Here is a 21,433-nt window from a genome sequence, read left to right as displayed (position 1 = left end):
CAAAGAGGTTTCTTTCAAAAGTCAGTTGGCTAGTCTCCTGATTTAGACTAGCTCACACAGATATTAACTAACACATTCAGCCAGGCTCCTCCACAGACGTCAGAGATCACACTGTTCAACAAAACAACCCTTGAAAACTCTCAGAAGTGTCCTAGGAAGCACATAAAACCACAGTTCCTGCCTTTTGGATGCATCAGACTGTTATTTCTCCGTCCTTCTGTCCATGTCAAGTACGGCCAAGCTGTGATTGTTCACTTAGTGTCAGCAGCTGCTTTGGCAGTATCGCTGCCTGCTTTCACAGCTGGAGGCCAAGCTCTGTGTACTCTCCACTCCTGCCCACCTGCTGTGAGCTGGAGGCAGGAATGATTTATCCTGGCCCGCGACCTCAGACGGCAAGTTTCAACTTTCAGGGACACTCAAATGTAATTCAGGAATTTCTTGTGGTGCCAGTGGTGCCGAGAAATATTCACTTACAGTTTCCCAGTCCATGCTGAAGTACAACAGGCGCTATCGTGCAAACATATTGCTGTGCATCTGGGAAGAAAGCGACATGTTTTAGGAGAAATGGAGTTTAAGAGTTGGTTCTTTGTCTCTGTGTCAGTTGCGAGGGGAGGCAGGGAGGGAATACTGACATGTGCGCACATACAGCTGCTGAGGAAGTGTTGTGTCATGGATCCGATCAGACGGGCAGATAGGGAGATGAACTGTGCTCAGGAAGAAGTGAGTGACAGTGGTCACCACAGTTGTGCTCCGCTCTGACGACTGGAGCTGTCACACATGACGTTGTTGCCTGCGGTGATCTGTCGGTGATGTATGCGTGTAAATTCAAATTGAAATGTACATTAACAAGCGGGGCCAGGCAGAAAGTATATTACAAACGGGCTCATTGTCCAAGTCTGAGAGGCTTTGTGATCGTGGCTCTGAGAACACAGAGGGCCACTTTGAATGCTGCGACAGGAAGTCTGTTAGGACCTCATGACAGACGCAGACTTGTCATGCTGACCCTTTTTTATGCCCCACTCTTTCACACACTGTCACACACACATACATTCCCTTGCCACACTGTGCACTGAGCATGTAGATCCTGCAAGATGTCCGTATAAAATATAGCACTTTGGTGTTCATTTAATCCAATACATCGCTGCTGGTGAGGTTTTGGGTCTGTGCCTCTCACTTAAGAACAATACAACATATTGGTCGTTGTCTCCCTTCAAAGTTCCTCTCCAGGCATTGATTGAACCCCGAAAAACTCTGTGCAGCTTCTGCTCATTCAACACTCAAACCTCGTCAGCAGCCCCGCTACCTGACAAACTGTTTTGAGTTACGTTTGCTATTACTTTCTTCGTCAACACCCCCGAGCCTCATAAAATGTCCTGTCGGCGTTTGACGTGAAGCGTCCTGTAAGTTGGCAGGCTAACGCTGGCTAACATCATCTGGCACACTGCAGATTTGTTTGGACAGTCAGTAGATAAAACACAAGAAAAATAAACTGACCAACATGTTGGCTCGTACTCACTGTATCCCCAGGAAAAATGGATGACTTAGCATGCAACATACAGATCAACTGCAAGTCGATGGCATTGGTGCCGTAGGTTTGTTACATAAGAAGACTTCATTTTCACAGTCTTTACACCCACCAACCAAGATTGGACTAATTTCCTCTGATGTCATTGGAGAAGACATCAGTGTTGTTCTCGTCCAACATTCAGTCCTCACCACTGGAGTCCACAGCCATTGTCAAACTTGTGGGCAGACTATTTCCAGGTATTCATCTAAACCGAACTCACTGGTAAAATCTCAGTCCCATTGAAGCTTCGAGGTGAGGTGATTGATGGTTTGTCGTAACCATCAGAGACAAAATGTAAGCCTTTGGTGTCGTTGTGCCCATATTCACTTCAGGAGAGATGTTAATATATTTTCATTTTAAATTTGAAGAAGTGTGTTTTGGAAGTAGTCACAACACAACAAATCTGTCTGCCTGTTAACCTACACGTCTGTCTAAACTATCTATCTAATGTATCATCAGCATAAGATATTTCTGGGAAGCTGCATTGATGAGTTTCAGAAAACTACTCTATTGATTTCCAGAAATCTCCCTCCCTCTCTGGGCTTCCTTGGAAGAGCAGCATGGCTTCCCCCAACATGACTCTTGCAGCGTGGGACTCCCATCTGTCAAAACAGATGAGCAACTGATCAATATGTTTTGTATCAGGGAAGCCGTTTCCTCGTCCACTCCCTATTGAAATATTAAACACCACTTATCGAGACGTTTAATCTGGTATCGATATGTCATCAGACGGGGAGGCAGAGGGACTTTATTGCGTTTTGTACAGTTTTAATGGCTTTTTTTGCCTTAAAGTGTGAGTGAATCAGAGAGGGACCTTGGAAGTAATTTTTTCTTTTGAGCAGCATCTTGTAAGAGGAGATAACATATAGAGAAAAAGAAGGCATGGAGAAAGGCATTTTGAGCATATAAGACTTAGCATGTAAGTGAATATGCAGTGCTGCCAGGATTCAGGGGTCTTTTATTTCACTTCCTCGTTTTAAAAGCTAATTTAACCAGCCTTGCCTAGCGTGGAAATTTCTTTTACAATGCTATTTTACCATTATAATGCCAGGACTGTGGTTAATTTTCTACCTTTTTCATGTTTTTCTTGAGTAGGACAGTGAAGTATGTTCTAACAAGGTGTCCACCTTTGCCATTGGTTGCTTCTAGTAGGCACTTGGCATAGAAAAAAAAAAACAAAAACGAGTGAAAGCCTCAACAACAAAAGGAAGAAGAAGTTATGCTCGGAGAAAGAGAGACTTGAGAGGAAGGGAGGGAGAGGAGGGGATGATGGAGGTGAAGGAGGGAGAGAGGGCTTCAGGAAAATGCCAGCCTCAGCAGTAAAAGCAGTCTGGGCCCTCTGCAGCGAGTGTGTTCGCACGTGTGCACACTGGTGTGCTTTTGCCCAGTCGGCATTAACACCCTTCAAAGTCACTGCGACCTGAGGTGAACACCCCTGTGGCGACCAGCGCCCAGCAAACACACAGCCCGACTTCACCCTCCTTTTCTTTCTCCTTCACTGTCCTCCTAACCTCCCTCTAACCTTCCATGCATCCTTCTAGTCCTTCTCTCTCTCTGCACCTCCTTTTTTATCTGTCCATTTCCTAATGGCTCAGGACACGCAGACACAACCTTGCAGCTTTGCAGTCCACTGTCAGTGTATCTCCACGGTGGAGGCTGATGATGTTTCCTGTGACACCTGGTGATACATAACAAGGGGATATGTGAAATGTTTTTTTATGATTCAGCACTGGCGTTGCAGGAGATTATTGTGTCCACTTTTAATGGTGGCACTTCAGACGCCGTGGGTCACATCTGGGCTGGTCTGACAGTAATATGCATAGTTAGGATGTTGTCTAATTTCAGCCAACTTCTCAATACCATGGCTCATTTACTCTCCTCCACATCAACAAAATGATGGGGTTATCATTGAGGGAAGTTCAAAGCACTTGAATCAAACAGGCTTCAAATTAACGTTGAATGCTCGGGTGCATGATTACAACAATATTCATCTGCAAATGCCAGCATTCCTGTAATGTGCCAGCATTACTCAAACCAGCACCAAATGCTTTTTGTAACATGTCAGAAAGTAATGGAGGAAATCTGATTTCCAGTTGTAGTTTTTTTTAAATATATCATGATAATTGTGGTGATAATTGTGGTAAAGTCAAAATGTCAAACTACTACAATCCCCTGTGCAGTAGACTAAATTTGAACTTGAATGCTGCTTCTCTCTTAGTCTTTCCCTCTCTCATTGTCTCCTCCAGTTCAGCTAATGCATAGCATTTTATCCTGACCCACCCCATCCCTCTTAACAAAGACTTTGGAACAGTGCCCTCCACTTAGAAGAAGCTCTTTTTTAAATAATTGAGTTTTATAAGTTCAGCAGCATATTCCCCTCAAAACTGAAAGTGCATTTCAAAAAGTACTTAGACATTATGGATTCACAAGAGGTCATCCCAACCCCACTGACCAGGAGGAATATTGAGTGCTTTCACCTCTTTGTAGTACATTAAAACTTTCTATAACTTCATCTTACCTTTATTAGCATTCAAGGCTACAGGAAGCAAGGGCCAGAGGGTTTGTAATAACCCTGAATGAGTCTTTTAACAATACAGTATATTGCTACCGTACACAAAGCAGTATCAATTACTTCCACTTGGCTGTACCGAATAGTCCCAGCTCCTTCTGTGAGGCTAATGAATGTAGCATGGTCTGTTTGATACAAGGTCGTGAGACGAGCATAGGGTCAGCCGCTGGTCAACCGTCCAGCTTCAACTAATTGAATGGAAGGAAGCCAGTGGAGGAGGGAATAAAGCTGCCCGTGTCTGGGTAGTCTGGTAGAGAGACAGCAAAGCAAGATTGGCCAGAAAAGATCAGGTTCTATCCCTGACCCTGACAAGATTCCCATAGTACTGTACACTGAATGCTTGCTTCTCCTCGGTCCTTCCCTTGTGTAGTCGAACAGCAAATCCAGAACGTCAGCATCTGTTTGCAGTCAGGTCGTCAGAAGTATTAATACCTCAATGCTTTTTCTGTGCCACAAGTTTTAAATGATACGACCTCTGTTAACTGTACAAGTAGAAAAAGTATAAAGGAAGAGATCTGCAGTCTGCAAAGGCTGCCGACATGAAGCAGTGGGGAAGAAAATCAACTGGTCCTCAACTGTAACAACGAACATTATTAAAAATGTGTTTGTTGGTGACTTTCTGAACCAACAGGTTGTTAATTTAAAAAGGGGGAAAAAAAAAAGTCATATTTTATGTACCTGAGAAGTTTTTGTTTTTTTCTTTTCTGCCCCTCCGAGTATTGTTTTTTACACTATTATTGTAGTCAGAAGTAGAGTAGTCAAAGAAATATACAACCTGGCACACACACACCCACACAAACAAACATGAAAACACACACTGGCAGTTTTTTGTAATTAAAAGTGTCTGGAAACAAGCAGTGTTCATTAGCAGAGCGTGGAGGCAGGATCATTAAGCGTTGGGTCAAGAAAGCTGCCAGTTGGCTGCCTCCCCTCTTGTTACAGCGCTTCCCACTGTCACATGATGATGGCTAACCTCAGCTCCCGAATCTGTCAGCCAACACATACAGTGTAGCCTATAGGGACGAGCTCATTAGCCCCGCTACATGCCCGCGAACAAGCTCCCACTTGTGCAGCCCAGCAATCTACCACAATGCTAAGTGCCAGACCGACCGTTTAGAGAGAATTTGTAATTTTCACATTTATGCTGCTAATTTTGGGTGTAACACGCTAATATTTTTAGATTGGGCTGCCCAGTTGGAAATCAGATACTGAACCCTGCCTTTGCTTAGCTCTACCCACTTAGCTGTGAAATCTTATTTACGTGTAAGTTTTGTCTTACTTTACACTAAACCAGGCATGTCCGAACTATTCCACAAAGGGCCGAGTGGCTGAAGGTTTTCTTTCCAGCCAAGCAGCAGCACACCAGACTTGACTCATTTCATCAGCTGATCTCAGTCTTCAGACAGCTGATTGGTCAGACTGCATCCTCTTGATTGGTTGGAGGAAAAACCTGCAGCCACACGGCCCTTTGTGGAATGGTTTGGACATGCCTGTACTAAACCTTCTCCACCTTTTGAGTAAATCCTCCATCGTGTCTCTCTGCCAGCGTCTGAGCCCAACCTGAAGCTTCGTTCCCGGCTAAAGCAGAAGGTGACGGAGCGCCGCAGCAGCCCTCTGCTCCGAAGGAAAGATGGTCCCATCACTACTGCCAAGAAGCGTTCTCTGGACGTGGCCGGTGAGCACTAATGTCTTCTGTTTTAATTTGGTGAAATGAAACATCATCTGTAATTTTAGTGGAGTTTCGGCTGTGAAAAATGAATTCAAACTTCATACTGCTGCGTGAATACATCCCGGAAAGGCTCACACAAATCAAGGTCAATAATTTAATTTCAGAAAGCTGATTGGCTGTGGCCAGCACGTTAGAAAGATCTGATTTCTCTGCTCTGTGTATGTTCTAGAGTCTGCATGCAACAGTGCACCAGGCTCAGGTCCCAGCTCCCCCAACAACAGCTCCAGTAACATACCCAGTGAGAACGGGGTCACCATCTCCAGCAGCCCAGGAGAGGTAACCGACATGGCTGCCAGTGCCATGTGCATGACTGCATACGTACAGGAGCATATCAGTGGTTACAGTAGTAATGAACTTTGTGTAACACTGTCTGCTTTGTGTCTGAACTCTGAGGATTTACTGTAATGTTGTGTGTGTTCAGGCCTCCTTGCTTCAGAGGTTGGCTGCAAGGGAAGGTTCAGTTAGCCAACTCTCTCTCTACACCTCCCCTTCTCTGCCCAACATCACCCTGGGACTGCCAGCCACAGGCCCTGCTAGCGCTGTGAGTATAGTCAGTGCACAATATTATAATGATACAGCACAGCTTTGCTGATTACGCCAAAGAATGTTTATGGTGGTGTTTTACATGGAAATAAACTGGTAAAACAAGCAGCCTCTGTCTGGTTAGTTTGCTACGGAGTGTAAAAATGGGTCCGTCAAAGTCAACAATCACTGAGTTGTTATTTTTCAGGATAGTCTGTGCACATAAAGTATGCCAAGTCTAAACTGGGTTTCCACTAGTGCATAGAAAAAAAAAAACAATGCTCTAATCAATGATCTTGGCATGAAGATGCCTTACATGTCTGTCTCTCCCTCTGATTCTCCTCTCCATCTCGCTGCCATTCTGTCTCATTTGACCTTCCTTTGTCCATCTGTCTCTCTATGTGTCTGCCTGCCTCCTTCCTTCTCCGTCCTTGTCTCTCTCTCTCTCTCTCTCTCTCTCTCTCTCTCTCTCTCTCTCTCTTTGTAGATGGTATCAGGACACCAAGATGGTGAGAGTCGTCTGGCATTGCCTGCGTTACAGCAGGGCATTCCTCTGACCCCTCCATTCCTGCCCACTGCCCACCTGCCCTCCTACTTGGCATCTTCAGCTTTGGACAGGGAGGGGGCTGGAGGGGGCACGGCTGGTCACAGCCCCCTTCTGCAACACATGGTACTGCTGGAGCAAGGCCACAATCCAATTGGTTAGTATTCACTGCAACATTTACTTTCTTTACTCCTCCTTTGGAGGTTTTAAAGTAACAGAAGTGTAAATATTGTAAGTTAGTAGTTAGTATTGGTTCATTTTTAAGCTAGGTAACACTCATTTCACCTCAGAGGAAAATTGGTTCTTTTTTACGACCTGAGACTCATTTTTGTAAGCTCTGCAATAATTAGTAATGATAAAATTTCACTCAGTAGCTTAATTGCAGTGATTTTAGATGAGTAATTTAAGGGTCTCTACAGGGCATCACAATTGTGATGCATCAGACTTTTTTTTTTTTTTTACACAAACATAGTAATTAATTTGAATTACTTGCAAGTGAAAATGAAGATAAACGTACCCAAAATGTCCATTATAAGCCTCCGTTGCAAATCTGATTTAAGTGGTAAAGAATAGCCAAACTCTGCAACTCTGCATTGTGTCTAAAATTTACAACGGACAAATATGGGTAGCGATTCCAGTTCATTATGTGGCAATGCCCCTATGTACCCCAATGTAAAGTCTCCAATCACATCATCGTCTCCCTGCTATATATCTCGACAATGAAAAATATTCACATATAATAATGACAGCCAAAACTACACTAAGCTGATTCATAAAATGTTAATAATGCTCTCCTGTAACCGCTCTGTCTTTACCATAGTTGGTCTGGGTGGCCTCCCACTGCCATCGCCCTCTGTATCCAAGCTTGCACGGGGCCACCGTCCCCTGGGAAGAACCCAGTCAGCCCCTCTGCCCCAGCAGCAGTGTGGCCAGGCCCAGGCCCTGCAGCAGCTGGTGGTCCAGCAGCAGCACCAGCAGTTCCTGGAGAAACACAAACAGCAGTTCCAGCAGCAGCAGCAGCACATCATCAACAAGGTAGCTCAGTGTGTGCCGGTTGGGGGTCAACTAGTCAATTAAACTACACGGTATGGGCAGTCATGGTGGAGCAGCCGGCTATTCTGACAGTATGTGTGTGTAGGTCTGTGTGTGTGTATGCATGTGTGTAGGAGTATTTGTCCATCTACTCGACGCTGATTTGGTTAATGTCCGTGAATCCTGTCTTTGCTCCAAGGGAAGGAGAAGGACGGATCAGCTGGCAATCAGCAAGTCTTTTAGCAAGTCTGTGTTCGTGTATCCCTACTTCTCTCTGTCACCCTGGCAACTGTGCTCTAGAGGAGGCTGCCTCCGTATATGGTCACACAGGAAGCGTGACTCCATGTATCATTGTGTGTGTGTGTGTGTGTGTGTGTGTGTGTGTGTGTGTGTGTGTGTGTGTGTGTGTGTGTGCACGCACAAGGTGATGAGGGGGATTTGCGGCATTATAAGGTCACTGCAGAGCAGGAGATGGTTGTGTGTGTGTGTGTGTGTGTGTGTGTGTGTGTGTGTGTGTGTGTGTGTGTGTGTGTGTGCGTGTGCGTGTGCGTGTGCGTGTGCGTGTGCGCGTGTGTGTGTGTGTGTTTGTGTGTGTGTGTGTGCATGCGTGTAGTGAAGTTCCTGTAGGATCTTTGAGCTCTTGGTGACCCCCTTTTCTCCAAGACTCCATGAGTTTGTGACTCAAGCTAATTAAGTCAAAATTTGGTGTAACACCAGATTATTTTCATGTAACGTTAATTTGTGTGAATGCTCTTTTCTGGGCCACTTAGAATGAGAAACACAGAAACTATGTTTGAGCCATTATAATTATTATATGTAATGATAGCAGTGTTGTAACATGACGTTTTCAGATGCTTAAGGCTGTGAGTGTGCTTGTTTTCTTATTTAAAAAACACCCTGTTTCAGTTGGATTGCACTGAACTCTGTTAATTTGAAAGATTTGCTAAATCACAAGAGGGTGCCTCTAATATTTGTGGGCACGTTCTGGCCCAGTGCTTTAAATTCATTGTGCATGTGTGAAACAGGATTCCTTCTCTAATTCAGTGTATCAAATCACAGACCACTCATCACAGATCCATGTTAATTAAGACATTTACTGCCGCCATTTGAGTTGGATAATAACCAGTTAATACATCAGTGCACAGCAAGTAAGATCTCCAAACAAGCAGCACTGTCTAATGAAATACACATAATGTTTGCTTCCTGCCTGCTTTTAAACGTGCCCATATATTTGTGTTAACTTGAACTTCCTTTAAAAAGAACTGGCTGCGCAATCTGTCAGGGCACAAGAGGGCACTGAGCAGCGACAGCAAGGCCAGCATCACATGGTGAAAGCTGCGTTCACAGACAACAAGGGGCCCTTTCTCAAACGATAATTGCTTTGATGTAGTTCAGACAAATCAAAGGTTTTTATATCTGGAAAAGCAAACAACACATGTAAACCCCCGTCATCAGCAGAATTACTACTGCAAGCTCCTCCAGTCTGTTTTGAAGAAGCTTCACATTCCAACTCTCTGTTCTGTCTCTGAGGATCAGCATCTGACAGGTATGAAAACATGTCCCAGATGCTGCTCACTGTTACGCTAATTTTTTCTGGGATAAGGGCCACTGGCGTGGTACCGGGTTCGAACCTGCTGGCCAGCTGAGGCCTCTCTGTGTAGAGTTTGTGTGGTTTCCTCTAGCGTCTCTGGTTTCCTCCCAGATGGGATTGAGTGCTGTGAGTTTGTCTTTACAGTCAGTGTGTCAGCCCTGTGATAGCCACACTGTTCAGGAAAACTTGTTCTTTTTTTGGTTCTGTTCACCTTTTCACCGGTGTTCAGTTCACTTTGGTGACTAGCTGTAGCTGTAGAGTGGTGGAAAGGATGGTGGTTGCTCAGTTAACTGTGTGCCAGGCAATTCTCTGTGCAGCCTGAAAAGGTCAGTTAACTTAAATGGTCCGTCATTTCAAGTCCGTACTCCAAATATCACCTGAAATACCTCTGGAACTCACTTTTATTGTGTGACAGTTTAGCAGTTTCTGCTACATTTAACGGTTTGTCAGCTTTAATCCGAGCCTTTGTATTACTATATCAAAAGCAGAAGCCAGCGACTGAGTAAGAATAACCTTGAGCGAGTGAGTTGCGTAATAGTAGCAGCGATGATGCACAGTCAAATTATTGGCACCATAACCCGCCAACTTATTAATGCTGTTATTTATGGGCGCACTAACAGTAAAATTACCCACAGCTGCAAAACAGGTTCTGACGGTGGCATCTGCAGACGTCTAAACGCAGACATCTCAAACACTTGTTTTTCCTCACTGTTGCAAAAATCCATCTTGCTGCCATATGGCTGCTGTACAGTCACTGGAATTATACCCAGGAGTCCCAGTCTTACAAAATGTAATATAAATAAATCACGTGTCCCCAGCTAGTCTTTACTTTGTTTTGTCTTTTTCTGCCTCTGGAACAGCACAGCAGAATGCAAGATGTTGAAATACCCCCAAGAAATACTATTGATTGTAGCTTAATTCAGGTTCAGGTTCCGGAAAACAATACACTTTGTGTTTAACATGAGGAAGTATAGCAGCGTGCCTCTGCTGAATCATTTTAATACCATTATTTATTACAGAGATAAGGACCATCATGGCTGCCATTAAATTTGCTGCTTACCGTATGTATGACTTCAGGATTACAGACAGTCTCTAGAAATGCCCCTGTGGAACAGTGTGTTCAGTTTCATTGATTTTCCGCGTTCACCATTGGACATCCACCTAGGGCTGGGCGATATGGCTGAAAACTCTATTGCGATATAAGTGTTTCATGTCGGTCGATATAGATAATTATTGATATTTTTTATGACCTATTTAAAATAAGGACCGGGAGAAAAATACATTCAATTTAAACATTTTTATTTTAAATTGAACCTTCCTCTGATTATAATCCCCTCAGCTATCAAGGCAGAAAGGAAATGTCAACACAACCATGGAAAACACTCAAATAATAAATGTAAAAATGTAAACAGAGAAACCTGAGAACTTTTTTCCTGCAGGTTTAGTGCAGAAAGTTCACAAGCTGATTCACCCTCTGCTGAATAAAATGTTTTCAAATATGTGCAGTGTTTTGTAAACATAGCAGAAACTGAGGTAGACTTGACATCTGTAACATACAAACAAACAAACAAACAAACAAACATGATAGACAGCACAGTAATACTGACTGAACTATAAAACCAGCCTAGACATATGAACAACTTTAGTCACTCTTCTTACTCTAAACATACATGAACTCTTCAATTATGTTTTTATTGCGAGTGTGAAGCATGTCTTTAGCTATATGATATGCCGCTGCCTCCATTACGTCTTCGTGCCTTTTAGATGATTTGTCATCAGGCACTGAAGCAGACACCTCTGCATGGCGGTCAGCTGCTTGTGCGGTGGTGCTGCGGTTGGCGGACGTTGGCGAATACGGCTGCGCTCCAAAGGGTGAGCGCGGCTAAGGTGGTTAAACAAGTTTGTGGTGTCACCGGTCTTGGTGGGGATGACGGTCTTGCATAAGTTACAGACCACATTGGTCTGACTACGGTCTGACTTATAAAATCCAAAAAACTCTGTACTGGCGAACTGGCTTTCCCTGTTTTATCGACAATTTCTTCGCTCGCTGCAGCGCTCACTTTCTATTTCTCATCTCACTCCTTGCAAAGCATCAAACACGTGACAACGAGATGGCGCAACCGAACTTGATAATGTTACATGATTGGCGTGTTAGCGTGTCTCTCTCACTGATCAGCGATTACTCCCTACATTGCTCGGTTACCTGAGAGCGAGCGCCTTTGTTCATGCAACCAACCTCGCTTCGCAACTTCAGGTTTCTTCCGACGAAGAAAAAGAATTATCGAATGTTTTATCGAACGCATTTTTTATTGATATTGATGACGTGTCTATCACGAGATATATCACTATCGTTTTATCACCCAGCCCTACATCCACCACTTTGTAAAACATGAATCATCCGCGGCCTTCCATCCTTTCCCCGTTCACACTTTTTAGTCAAGTCAGCAGTGAAAAGGGGCCCTTCCTGCTAACTTTAAAAGTTGGCTTTAACAGCCGGGCATGTTGGCAGCAAAGAAAGGAATGAAAGAATCTTGAAATGGATCCAACTCAAGCCTGTTGCCTGCCATTAATTACCTGAGACAGCTAAGGCAGTTCTGTGGTGTTTTCACTTACATGATACTGTTGTGAGAGACACAGATAGCGACAAGAGTCAACTAGTGTCAAGTGTTTGTGTATAATACCGCCTTCCCTTCTCCACCGCCTGCTCTCGCTGTCCCCCGACTGATTCAGCGGGCTTACGCAGTGTCTGTCCTCCTTATGGTTCACATCCCAGCAACTATTTCCTCTTTTAAAAAGGAGGGTTGGAAGGAGAGAAAGAGAGCAAAACAAGAGAGAGAGAGAGAGAGAGAGAGAGAGAGAGGAAGAATGAGAATCAGAGCAGCAGGAGTGGATGAGTGTTTTGAGTTTGTTTGGAGAAGAGGGACTGGGATGAGGCAAGAGCCTGCTCTCTGACGTCAATGGACTGTTCCCTGGGCAATATGCCAGCCAAGTAAGTGTGTGTGTGTGTGTGTGTGTGTGTGTGTGTGTGTGTGTGTGTGTGTGTGTGTGTGTGTGTGTGTGTGTGTGTGTGTGTGTGTGTGTGTGTGTGTGTGTGTGTGTGTGTTGCACAAACAGTGGTCCACTCCAATCATGACCTACGCATCAAGGTTGAGGTCTTTGACGGCAGGGACAGGGACAGCTGCCACAACAAGATTCCCACAATCGCCCTCTACAAGTCTTCCTCTCTGTCTCCCTCATGTCCTTTGCTCCATTTTCTCCTCTCTCTCTACCTGGATGTGAATTTAAACTGCCGTCACGGAGGTCCTTTGAGGAGTTTTTAAATAAATGAATAACCTATCAGAGTTCAGAGTACAGGTCCTGTTTATCTCCGTTCGGACAAAAAGTTCGAGTGCATGGCTGATGCATGTGCGCTGCTTTTGTTTGGTGTTTACATATTTTTTTTCTGGGGCTTGAACTAATCAGTCAGCTATTTTTGGAATGAAAAACATCTTCAGTTAACCAACACATGTTAAAGCGGTGCGTCATACATCGTCCCTGATGTTCTCTCATGTTGTTGAAGCTCAAGTTCTCTTTTTCCTGAAACTGTCATCATTTCTGGCTGTTAGTGAGACATATGAGGCCATAATTTATATGTTTTCCCAATTCTGAAACCAAACTCTTCACATTTTTCCTTTTACATACAGTTCACTGAGTCCAGTTTTGCTATTTGCAGGCACTGATTTGTTGTTTTAGCTTTCTATTAATGCTAGATCCCATATGAATATCACTTCATTCCTTAGTATTGACCCCAAAATGGACAGTTTTATCTGAGAGTGTTCCATGATTTTGTTGATTTTAAGCATACAAGACCCTCTGGAAATCTGACCCACGATCATAGCAGTGTGTTGTAAAACTTCCCTTTCGTCCTGTAGATCATGTCCAAGCCCTGCGATCAGGTCTCAGCTGCGAGCTCCAGCACCTCAGGGCCAGCCAGGCAACACCAGAGCCACCCAGAGGAAACAGAAGAGGAACTCAGGGAGCACCAAGGGCTCTCCTCCTCATCATCCTCCTCCTCCTCTACGTCCATGCAGGAGACGACGGGGCCTCTGCGAGGGCTGGTCATCAAGCAGGAGCCCCCAGACCCTCAAGAGCAGGAGGAGAGGGAGCAGAGGGAAAGGCAGGCCGAGAAGGACTTTGTGTTCCGACAGGTAAGAGCTGAAGGAGGCGAAGAGGAGGAGGACAGTGAGAACCCATAAGTTCAATCTGCTTCTCAGAAATATAAGAGTAAAAATAAAAAGATTAGAACTCGCACATTTCATTCTTGCATGCCAAGTCAGCATCGAGGCCATCTCAGTAACGTTATCGTCATGTTTGCATCCAGGTTCAAAGTAACTATAACCTAACACCACGTAGGAGTCTTTTCACTGGTTTTAAGGAAACTAGATGAGCATTATCTGACAGCAGTGACAGATGGAGCCAGCAGTGACTGAATGAAACATTACACTCTGCGTTGGATCCTTCCTGACTGCCCACTCTCCAGAATATTTTAAGCTGTATTTGTTTTTTTTCCCCCCCAAGTCACACAAAACATCCTTACACTACATTACATTACTGCATTATACAATGCAGAGTAGTGTGTTTTCTATGAATGGCTTAGAGCATGTGCACCTCCTCCACACTGCTCCCTAACACGACTCCATAAGGACAATCACATTCTCATGCCTTCAAAATACACACTACACCCACACACAAAAAAAGCCTCTATTGCACACAGTCTCCAGTTTTGCATCACTTATCCATGGACTCATGCAACATGCTCAACATTCTCTCTCTATATTGCTTACACTCGATATCTGCGGCCGCATGCACACACATGCACACCCGTACATAGTCAGGAGACGGTGTCCTCATCTGTCTCGCCCATCCCTGCTGTCCGCTCAGCCAAATTCAATCAGGCACTCCCCTTGCTGTCGCCATGGCGCCCATAGTGTAAGCAGACACGCCCATCAGAATTGAACATCAGGACTGCTTGGTGAGACTCTTTTGAGTGGAAAGATCACCCACATATTTCCAAGTTTCCAAGCGACTCTTTCAGATGAAATCGTTAATAAGGGCCTGCTGTTTTGTTGAATTTGATGGATTGTTGCTTGTGTAGGGTTCTCAGCTGCTCCCTTTATACACATGATGAGAGCAATCATGTGAAGTCAAGCTGAGAAGGAGGTGGTTTTAGATTATCAGCATCCATTGTCTTTGTCAAAAGACAGCTTTAAGTTTAGTCTTTTCACCTGAGGGCTATTGTAAGACCTCGAGGTTCGTTAAATGTGACGCATCAAATGACTGTATAGCTTTATCTATGTGGCATTAACATGTGATCAGTGTATAGAACAGAAACCACTTTCTAACTGTGTGACACAATATCAACTCCTGTGAATGCAGCCTGTATTGTGTAGTACAGCCGCTGTGTATTTGCAAGTGCCTAGTGCCATCTTCTGGCAAGAGGAGGCTATTGCAGTCATAACAGTTTGTCACTGTATGTGTGTGTTTGCGTGAGAACAGCAGGCTCTGCTGTTAGAGCAGCAGCGGATCCACCAGCTGAGGAACTACCAAGCCTCCATGGAAGCGGCCGGGTTATCGGTCAGCTTCGCCGGACACCGCCCCCTCTCCAGGGCTCAGTCCTCTCCGGCCTCGGCCTCCTTCCCCATGGTCGTGCAGGAGCCGCCTTCCAAGCCTCGATTCACTACAGGTCTGTTGAAAAATGATGATGGTATGGGTCTTACGCACACACGCTGCAGCTTTTCATTAGCGTGTGTGCGCTGCTGTCACACAGACATCTGTCATAAAGTAGAGCAGCAAACAGCAATCTAGGAACACACTTTCATCCTGCAGATTGCAGGTTAGAGGAAACCACACAGCATGATGAGCCATCATAAACTGGCGGTGTATATGTACTAGGCTGTTCGTAGGACCCTTGATTATATAACCCACTACAAGTGTAATTTGCTGTCCAGAATCACCTCATATCTGGAACCTCTCCACATGAGCTCCTGTTTATGATGATGATAATCTCAGCAGAAGACCTGAGGTGTGATTAAAGGAAACCGTTCCTGTCCTTCCTGTCTACAAAGATATACATTTACTCTTAAACTGTGTGTATCTGTGTATGGTGGTGTGTGTGTGTTTCCAGGTCTGGTGTATGACTCTTTGATGCAAAAGCACCAGTGTATTTGTGGGAACACCACCAGTCACCCAGAGCACGCTGGCCGCATCCAGAGTATCTGGTCCCGACTACAGGAGACAGGCCTGAGAGCGCACTGTGAGGTGAGGCCACAGTTAGACACAATATGCATCAAATAAAGCCTAATAGACTTGAATTGTCCTGTCCTGGAGCTGCAGTGAGTCAAGTATAAAAATTTCTAACTAATGATGGACGGTGTACTTATTTAGAGGTGGCACATAAAGTCACTTTCATGGTTTTTACTCAGCAATCTTTCTGTATACCTAGTGTGTATTTCTGTCTGACATGTAGATTCTTACGATGACCAGGAGGGGGCAGTGTGTTTCTTGACACTAAGCTTTACCAACAACAACAAAGCATTTTGATGTTATGGCTTGAAAATGAACTAATTTCACCTCTTAATTCTTACACATGCAGACACAATTGCACCCCCCAATGTGCACTATATGCACCTGAACCTGTCCTAAACTTTAAACAATGTGACTGCCTTCATGCAACGCTTCATGTTGTCCTTGCTATCTTGGGTGACTCTGCAGTTTTGACTGTGAGCGCAGAGTTTTAACCAAATGCATAATTTCTATCTGTTTCGTCTTCTCTTTCTTACTCCGTGACCAGTGTATCCGCGGTCGAAAGGCCTCGCTGGAGGAGTTACAGACGGTCCACTCTGAAGCCCACGTCCTGCTGTACGGAACAAACCCACTGCGGCAGAAACTAGACTGTAAGACATACAGTAACACATGAATACACCCACTCAAATTCACAAACACGCTCATTTCAGATTTCTCATCTAGCAGCTTAGATTTCTAAGCAGTCTGCTGTGGTCCACCTGCTGGGAACACCTGAGTGTTGAGATCAAGAGTATACTTTTACACACTGGTTACAAGCACGATGAGTCACAATGATTAACATGTATACATGCAACATACAGCAGACTAAACCTCAGACTAAGTCCTTCATGTTAATGCCACAAATCTGCAGCATCTGTTAAAGGAATCTGCTTTAATGCTTAAACCATGTCATAACAAAAGGCCCAATCTAATAAAGTCCTGGAGGTGTTACGATAAGGTGAGGACCCGCTGATGCTTGTTAACCAAAAGTCGCACAGGCTGCTCAGTCACTTAGGTCTGGCCTTTGTGGCTTAAAGTGCAGGTGTAGCCTAAGCAGTCTGTGTGTGTGTATGTGCGAGGCCGTGTTCAAAAACCTAAGGGGCAAACCCCAGTGGTCATCTTAGCTTTCATTCCAGTGGAGATGTAAATTCCCCTTATTATTACTGCTTACACAGGAGAATTACCAGATACTCCTGTGTAGGGTTCAACCTACAGGTGGTTTTGCACACAGAAAGAGATGAAAATGGAGAAGAACAAAGTGGAAATGCAATTTGCAATCTAGAAATCTGCAAACCCAGAAAGGTGGCATCTAGTCAGGGATGAAAGTATTCATATGCACCATATGAAATATCTGGTTAGGGATTGTTTCAACACTATTCAGCACATGTCTCTTGGCTGCGTTATACTTGGACCCCTAAGCTTGCTAATGCGAGTGTCACGCTCTGCCCATTGAGCTTCAGAGGTTTGCTGCCCTACTCATGAAAATTTACACTAATCCAGTTGTCAACACAAGATTCAGATTACTTTAATGTCTTGAAAATTTGGGCAGCAATGTTTTTATATTGAAGAAATTCTTGAAAAATGTATTAACGGGTGTAAGCAAGTCAGATTAAATTCAGAAGCAATAGAGTTCAACATCTGCTCAAGTCAAGAGTTTGATCTGTTTAACATACAAAGTTTTGCGTGCAGTTTAATTTGAACAGACGTAAAAAACGAAGGTTTTGCCATTGAGAGGAAAGAGTGTTCTCCAGACCAGCTACATTTCTGTTTATTTTCTGACCTGTCAGAAAACTGAAGCTTATTCGTTTCCACTTTCTGTGACAAAACAAATCTCTCTCTGGCCTAAAATCATGATTCCCTGTGAGGAGGCTGAGGGTTTGATTATCAGATGCTTTTTTTCCCTTCACCTCGCCCAATTAAAGCTTGCCCCTGTGTACTCTTGCTGTTAGATTAGGTCAGAAAGTCAAATGCTCCATTTCAGGGGTCATGCAGTCGTTTGTGACTGCGAGTCCAGAAAGCTCCCCCCTCACCTGATGACCTTTCGCTCTTTCTTCCTCTTTTTCTTAACTGCTCTTTCTTATTCTTTCTTTCTGTTTCAGGCTCAGTGAGTCCCATGTTTGTGAGGTTACCATGTGGAGGCATAGGGGTAAGTAAGTTAAGCCAAGCTTAAGTCATTTTACAAATATTCACTATGTAATTAAGTAGTCGTAATTTGTGTGCCTGATATTGCTTGGAAATTGCCAGTGTTAGTCACGCTAGTTTATTCAGTGGAAAATTGTTGTAATAGACTGTTGTGTTTTTACAGCATTGTGTTAATCTAATCAATACCCGTCTGGCACCGCTGCCTCAGACTTTGTGATGAACCAAATAAGCATAGTTTCAGCATCATCAAATAGTAGTATAAGAACTGCGTTTCCCTTCGCCCACTCTCTCTCTGCCCCCTGCCTCAATAATGGTCCCATTTGTTCTCATTCTGCCACACAAACTCACACAATATGAACACACTTGGACACACACACACACACACACACACACACACACACACACACACAGTTCTGGTCAGAAGACAAATCAAATAGCCAACACCCTGGTGAGAACATCAACAACCATCTGCTATTATAACACCACTGATCCAAGCATCAGGTCTTCAACATGTGGCGAGCTGCGTCTGTTTACCAAGCTTACTTAGAGGAAGAGCAGCACTCAGGCTGGGTAGCTGTACAAAAACAATACAATCCATAAATCTGTCAAAACCTCAAAGGAAGACTGACTGTGTGACGAGAGTCAAAGCTGTAATTTCACACTACACACAGTAAATACCATTCTAACAGTTTACGTGCCATGTCTGCTTTCTCTCTGAGTTCTATAATTAGAATTTTTACAGGTAAACTGTCTACATTCCTCTGGATGCAAGCAATATTTTGTAGTTTGACAGTTTGAACCATACAACCATACACAGTCTTCATCAACAGATGGAATTTGCTCAGTTGCATTGGAACAGTAAATGCTCCTTTTGATCATTCTCAGCACTCTGACCTATGACCCAGGTGAGTCCCCAAAGTAACCACTGTGAACATATTGAATGATTAAACGTCATGATGCAGGTCCAGTGCCAACATTCAGTGTGGAGATCAGAGTTCGGGTCCCATCGTAGACGTGCAAGTCATGGTAGCTACAATGTGCTGAAACACACTGCCACTGGAACTGCATGTAATCCAGAGTTTCGCAGAATCGTCATATATCAACATTCTTATCTGGTGAAATAGTTGTGAAAACCATGTGAATTGAGTGGACCTTGAGTTGACTTTGCTTCGTCAACAATATTCTACGATTGCTTCTGTTCAAATGAATCTCAGTTGACCAGTGGTGGGACTTCATTGGTCATTAAATTGTTTTGGACCTAAAATGTCATATTGTATATGCTGTATACTTTATAGTGAAACGTTCAAGAAGGAAAATGATAACATCTCGGATCAAATATGTCACCAACTACACAGAAAATCCTGGTTCAATCACACAACACTCATCATTTTCCCAAGAACATGATTGCATTCTGTTGCTGGTGAGATATGTGAAAGTTTTAATTTCTTTATAATGTAATTATTTTCTTTAAAGAAAAATTTTTTCAGAGCTTTTAACCACATCTCATGGTCCTCATTCAGGAAATAGAAATGATACGGGGCTGTTGTACGACCAAAATCTGGAGTTTCAGCCAATTGATAACAACTTGGTCATAGTGTAGAGATAGTAACTACCATCTCAGTTCAAGGCTGGTCTTTGGCATCAAATATGAATGGCTGCCCACGGACTTCTTCTCAATGGTCTTGGTCTTTTCCAATCAATACTATGACTGGTTTTGGCCCAAAATCCGTGCCATTTCATTGATGTAGTGTTCCCAAAAATCAATTGGAAATGGTGTCATTCAAGACCTCTGTCATTGTCTCACACCTCATCTCACACCTAAACCTATTCAGTCTGTTGAATTTCCCTCCAGTCGATCACATATATTTTATTTTTGTGACATCAGAACCCTATCCTCAGTCTTTACCCTAAAATTTAATGATTTACATTACGGGGGCCTGCATTTTGTCCCCATGAGGGAGGTGAGTCCCCACAATGTGACTGTGTTAACAGATTTTTGTCCCCACAACGTGATAAATAACTGGTCTCTCTCTCTCTCACACACACACACACGCACATGCAAAGTTGTTTACTTTTGAATTTTGTTTACATTCCATGGTTTTTCTGCTTGTGGGTGGAGACCAAATGTGATCAAAGGCATGAAATGTGATGATGTCACTGTCCATGCCTTTGATCTCTGGTGATCAAAACCCACTGTGATGATGTCACAGGCATGGCCTTTGATCTCCTTTGATTGAAAGGCATTGATGATGTCACATTCTGGTAGCCTATATATCTCAGACAGAACGAAAATCACATTCATTAGAAACAAGTATCACAACATCTACATTTCGTTTATAGTGAAGTATCGGTAAATATCTCAAATGGATGATACCAAGTTGATAAAACAACTCTTTCTACAATGGAAAATCGAGTCCCTGACCGAGGAAATTGAGGACGGAAGGAAGCATTACAGGGATGAGTCTCAGCCTTACTTTCAGAAAATGGAAGTGCTGGAGATGAAAGACAAAAATCTAGCCAAAGCGTTGAAAGCCAGTCAGGCTGAGGTGGATGATCTAAAAAGCAAATTGCATGTTGCTGCAGTGAACAATGAAATGAAAGCCCGGGACATTAAAGAGCTGACGGACCTGACAGAGATGGACAAAGAGACAATGGAAACTCTGTCAGAAAGGTTACAATCTGTTCTTGATGAAAAACAGAAACTTCTTAATCACAGAAACAAAAAGTCTGAGAATAGACACACAGAGAATGCCCAAGGACGCAGAGCCCTAGAGGCAGAGAAAGCGCAGATGACAATAAAAGAGCTGAAGAACAAGAACAAAGATCTGACCCTGAAGGTGTCTGCATTACAGGACACTGTCAAAGTCAAGGACAAAGCCCTTGCGAATGCAAATTTGGAGCTAGCTGCTTTAAAGACAGATAGGAAAAAAGGAAAAGACAAGACATCTCGTGACAAGAATAGTCATTTACGTATTACTTTAAAAGAAATGACGGAGACCAACAAGCGTCTAGAGAACGAAACAAGACAGGGACAGTCCAAGTGGACAAAAACAAGAGATGAGCTGGAGAAGGCCAAGTCAGAAAAAAGTACCTTGATAGAAACTGTCAAAGACCTCAAACAGGACTTGGTGACCAGCACATCACAGCTTAATGAGCTGAAGGCCAAGGTCAGACAAATTGAGAGCTGTAATGAGAAATTCAGGCATGATCTTGAGTCATGCATGCCTTTTATCGATGAGCCCGCAAAACTGAAAAGCAGAATTATCGCTCTGACAAGACACTACAAGGATGTGCCAAGCCAGATCATGCAAGAGAACAAGGACAAGATCAGTGCTTACAATTCGTTGAAGAAAACGTCAAAGACATCAAAGAAAAAAGAACATGGTCATAAGACTGCAGACCCTCAAAAGCCGTCA

General features: G+C 43.7%; 1 protein-coding gene across 3 annotated transcripts in view; it reads left to right on the top strand.

Annotated features, from left to right (window-relative positions):
- The window catches only part of hdac4 (histone deacetylase 4), a 130,273-nt gene that overhangs the window by 72,222 nt on the left and 36,618 nt on the right, over positions 1-21,433 (top strand). For all 3 annotated transcript variants that reach the window (XM_070975415.1, XM_070975416.1, XM_070975417.1), the window contains 10 exons: positions 5,683-5,811; positions 6,035-6,141; positions 6,287-6,406; positions 6,875-7,088; positions 7,752-7,966; positions 13,466-13,741; positions 15,090-15,276; positions 15,718-15,851; positions 16,384-16,486; positions 17,975-18,021. In XM_070975415.1, coding sequence (XP_070831516.1) covers positions 5,683-5,811; positions 6,035-6,141; positions 6,287-6,406; positions 6,875-7,088; positions 7,752-7,966; positions 13,466-13,741; positions 15,090-15,276; positions 15,718-15,851; positions 16,384-16,486; positions 17,975-18,021 — 1,532 coding nt within the window. The remainder of the gene's footprint in view (positions 1-5,682; positions 5,812-6,034; positions 6,142-6,286; positions 6,407-6,874; positions 7,089-7,751; positions 7,967-13,465; positions 13,742-15,089; positions 15,277-15,717; positions 15,852-16,383; positions 16,487-17,974; positions 18,022-21,433) is intronic.

Source organism: Chaetodon trifascialis, chromosome 12 (genome assembly GCF_039877785.1).
Source record: "Chaetodon trifascialis isolate fChaTrf1 chromosome 12, fChaTrf1.hap1, whole genome shotgun sequence".
Lineage (NCBI taxonomy): Eukaryota > Metazoa > Chordata > Actinopteri > Chaetodontiformes > Chaetodontidae > Chaetodon > Chaetodon trifascialis.
This window is presented reverse-complemented; position numbering and strand designations above follow the sequence as displayed.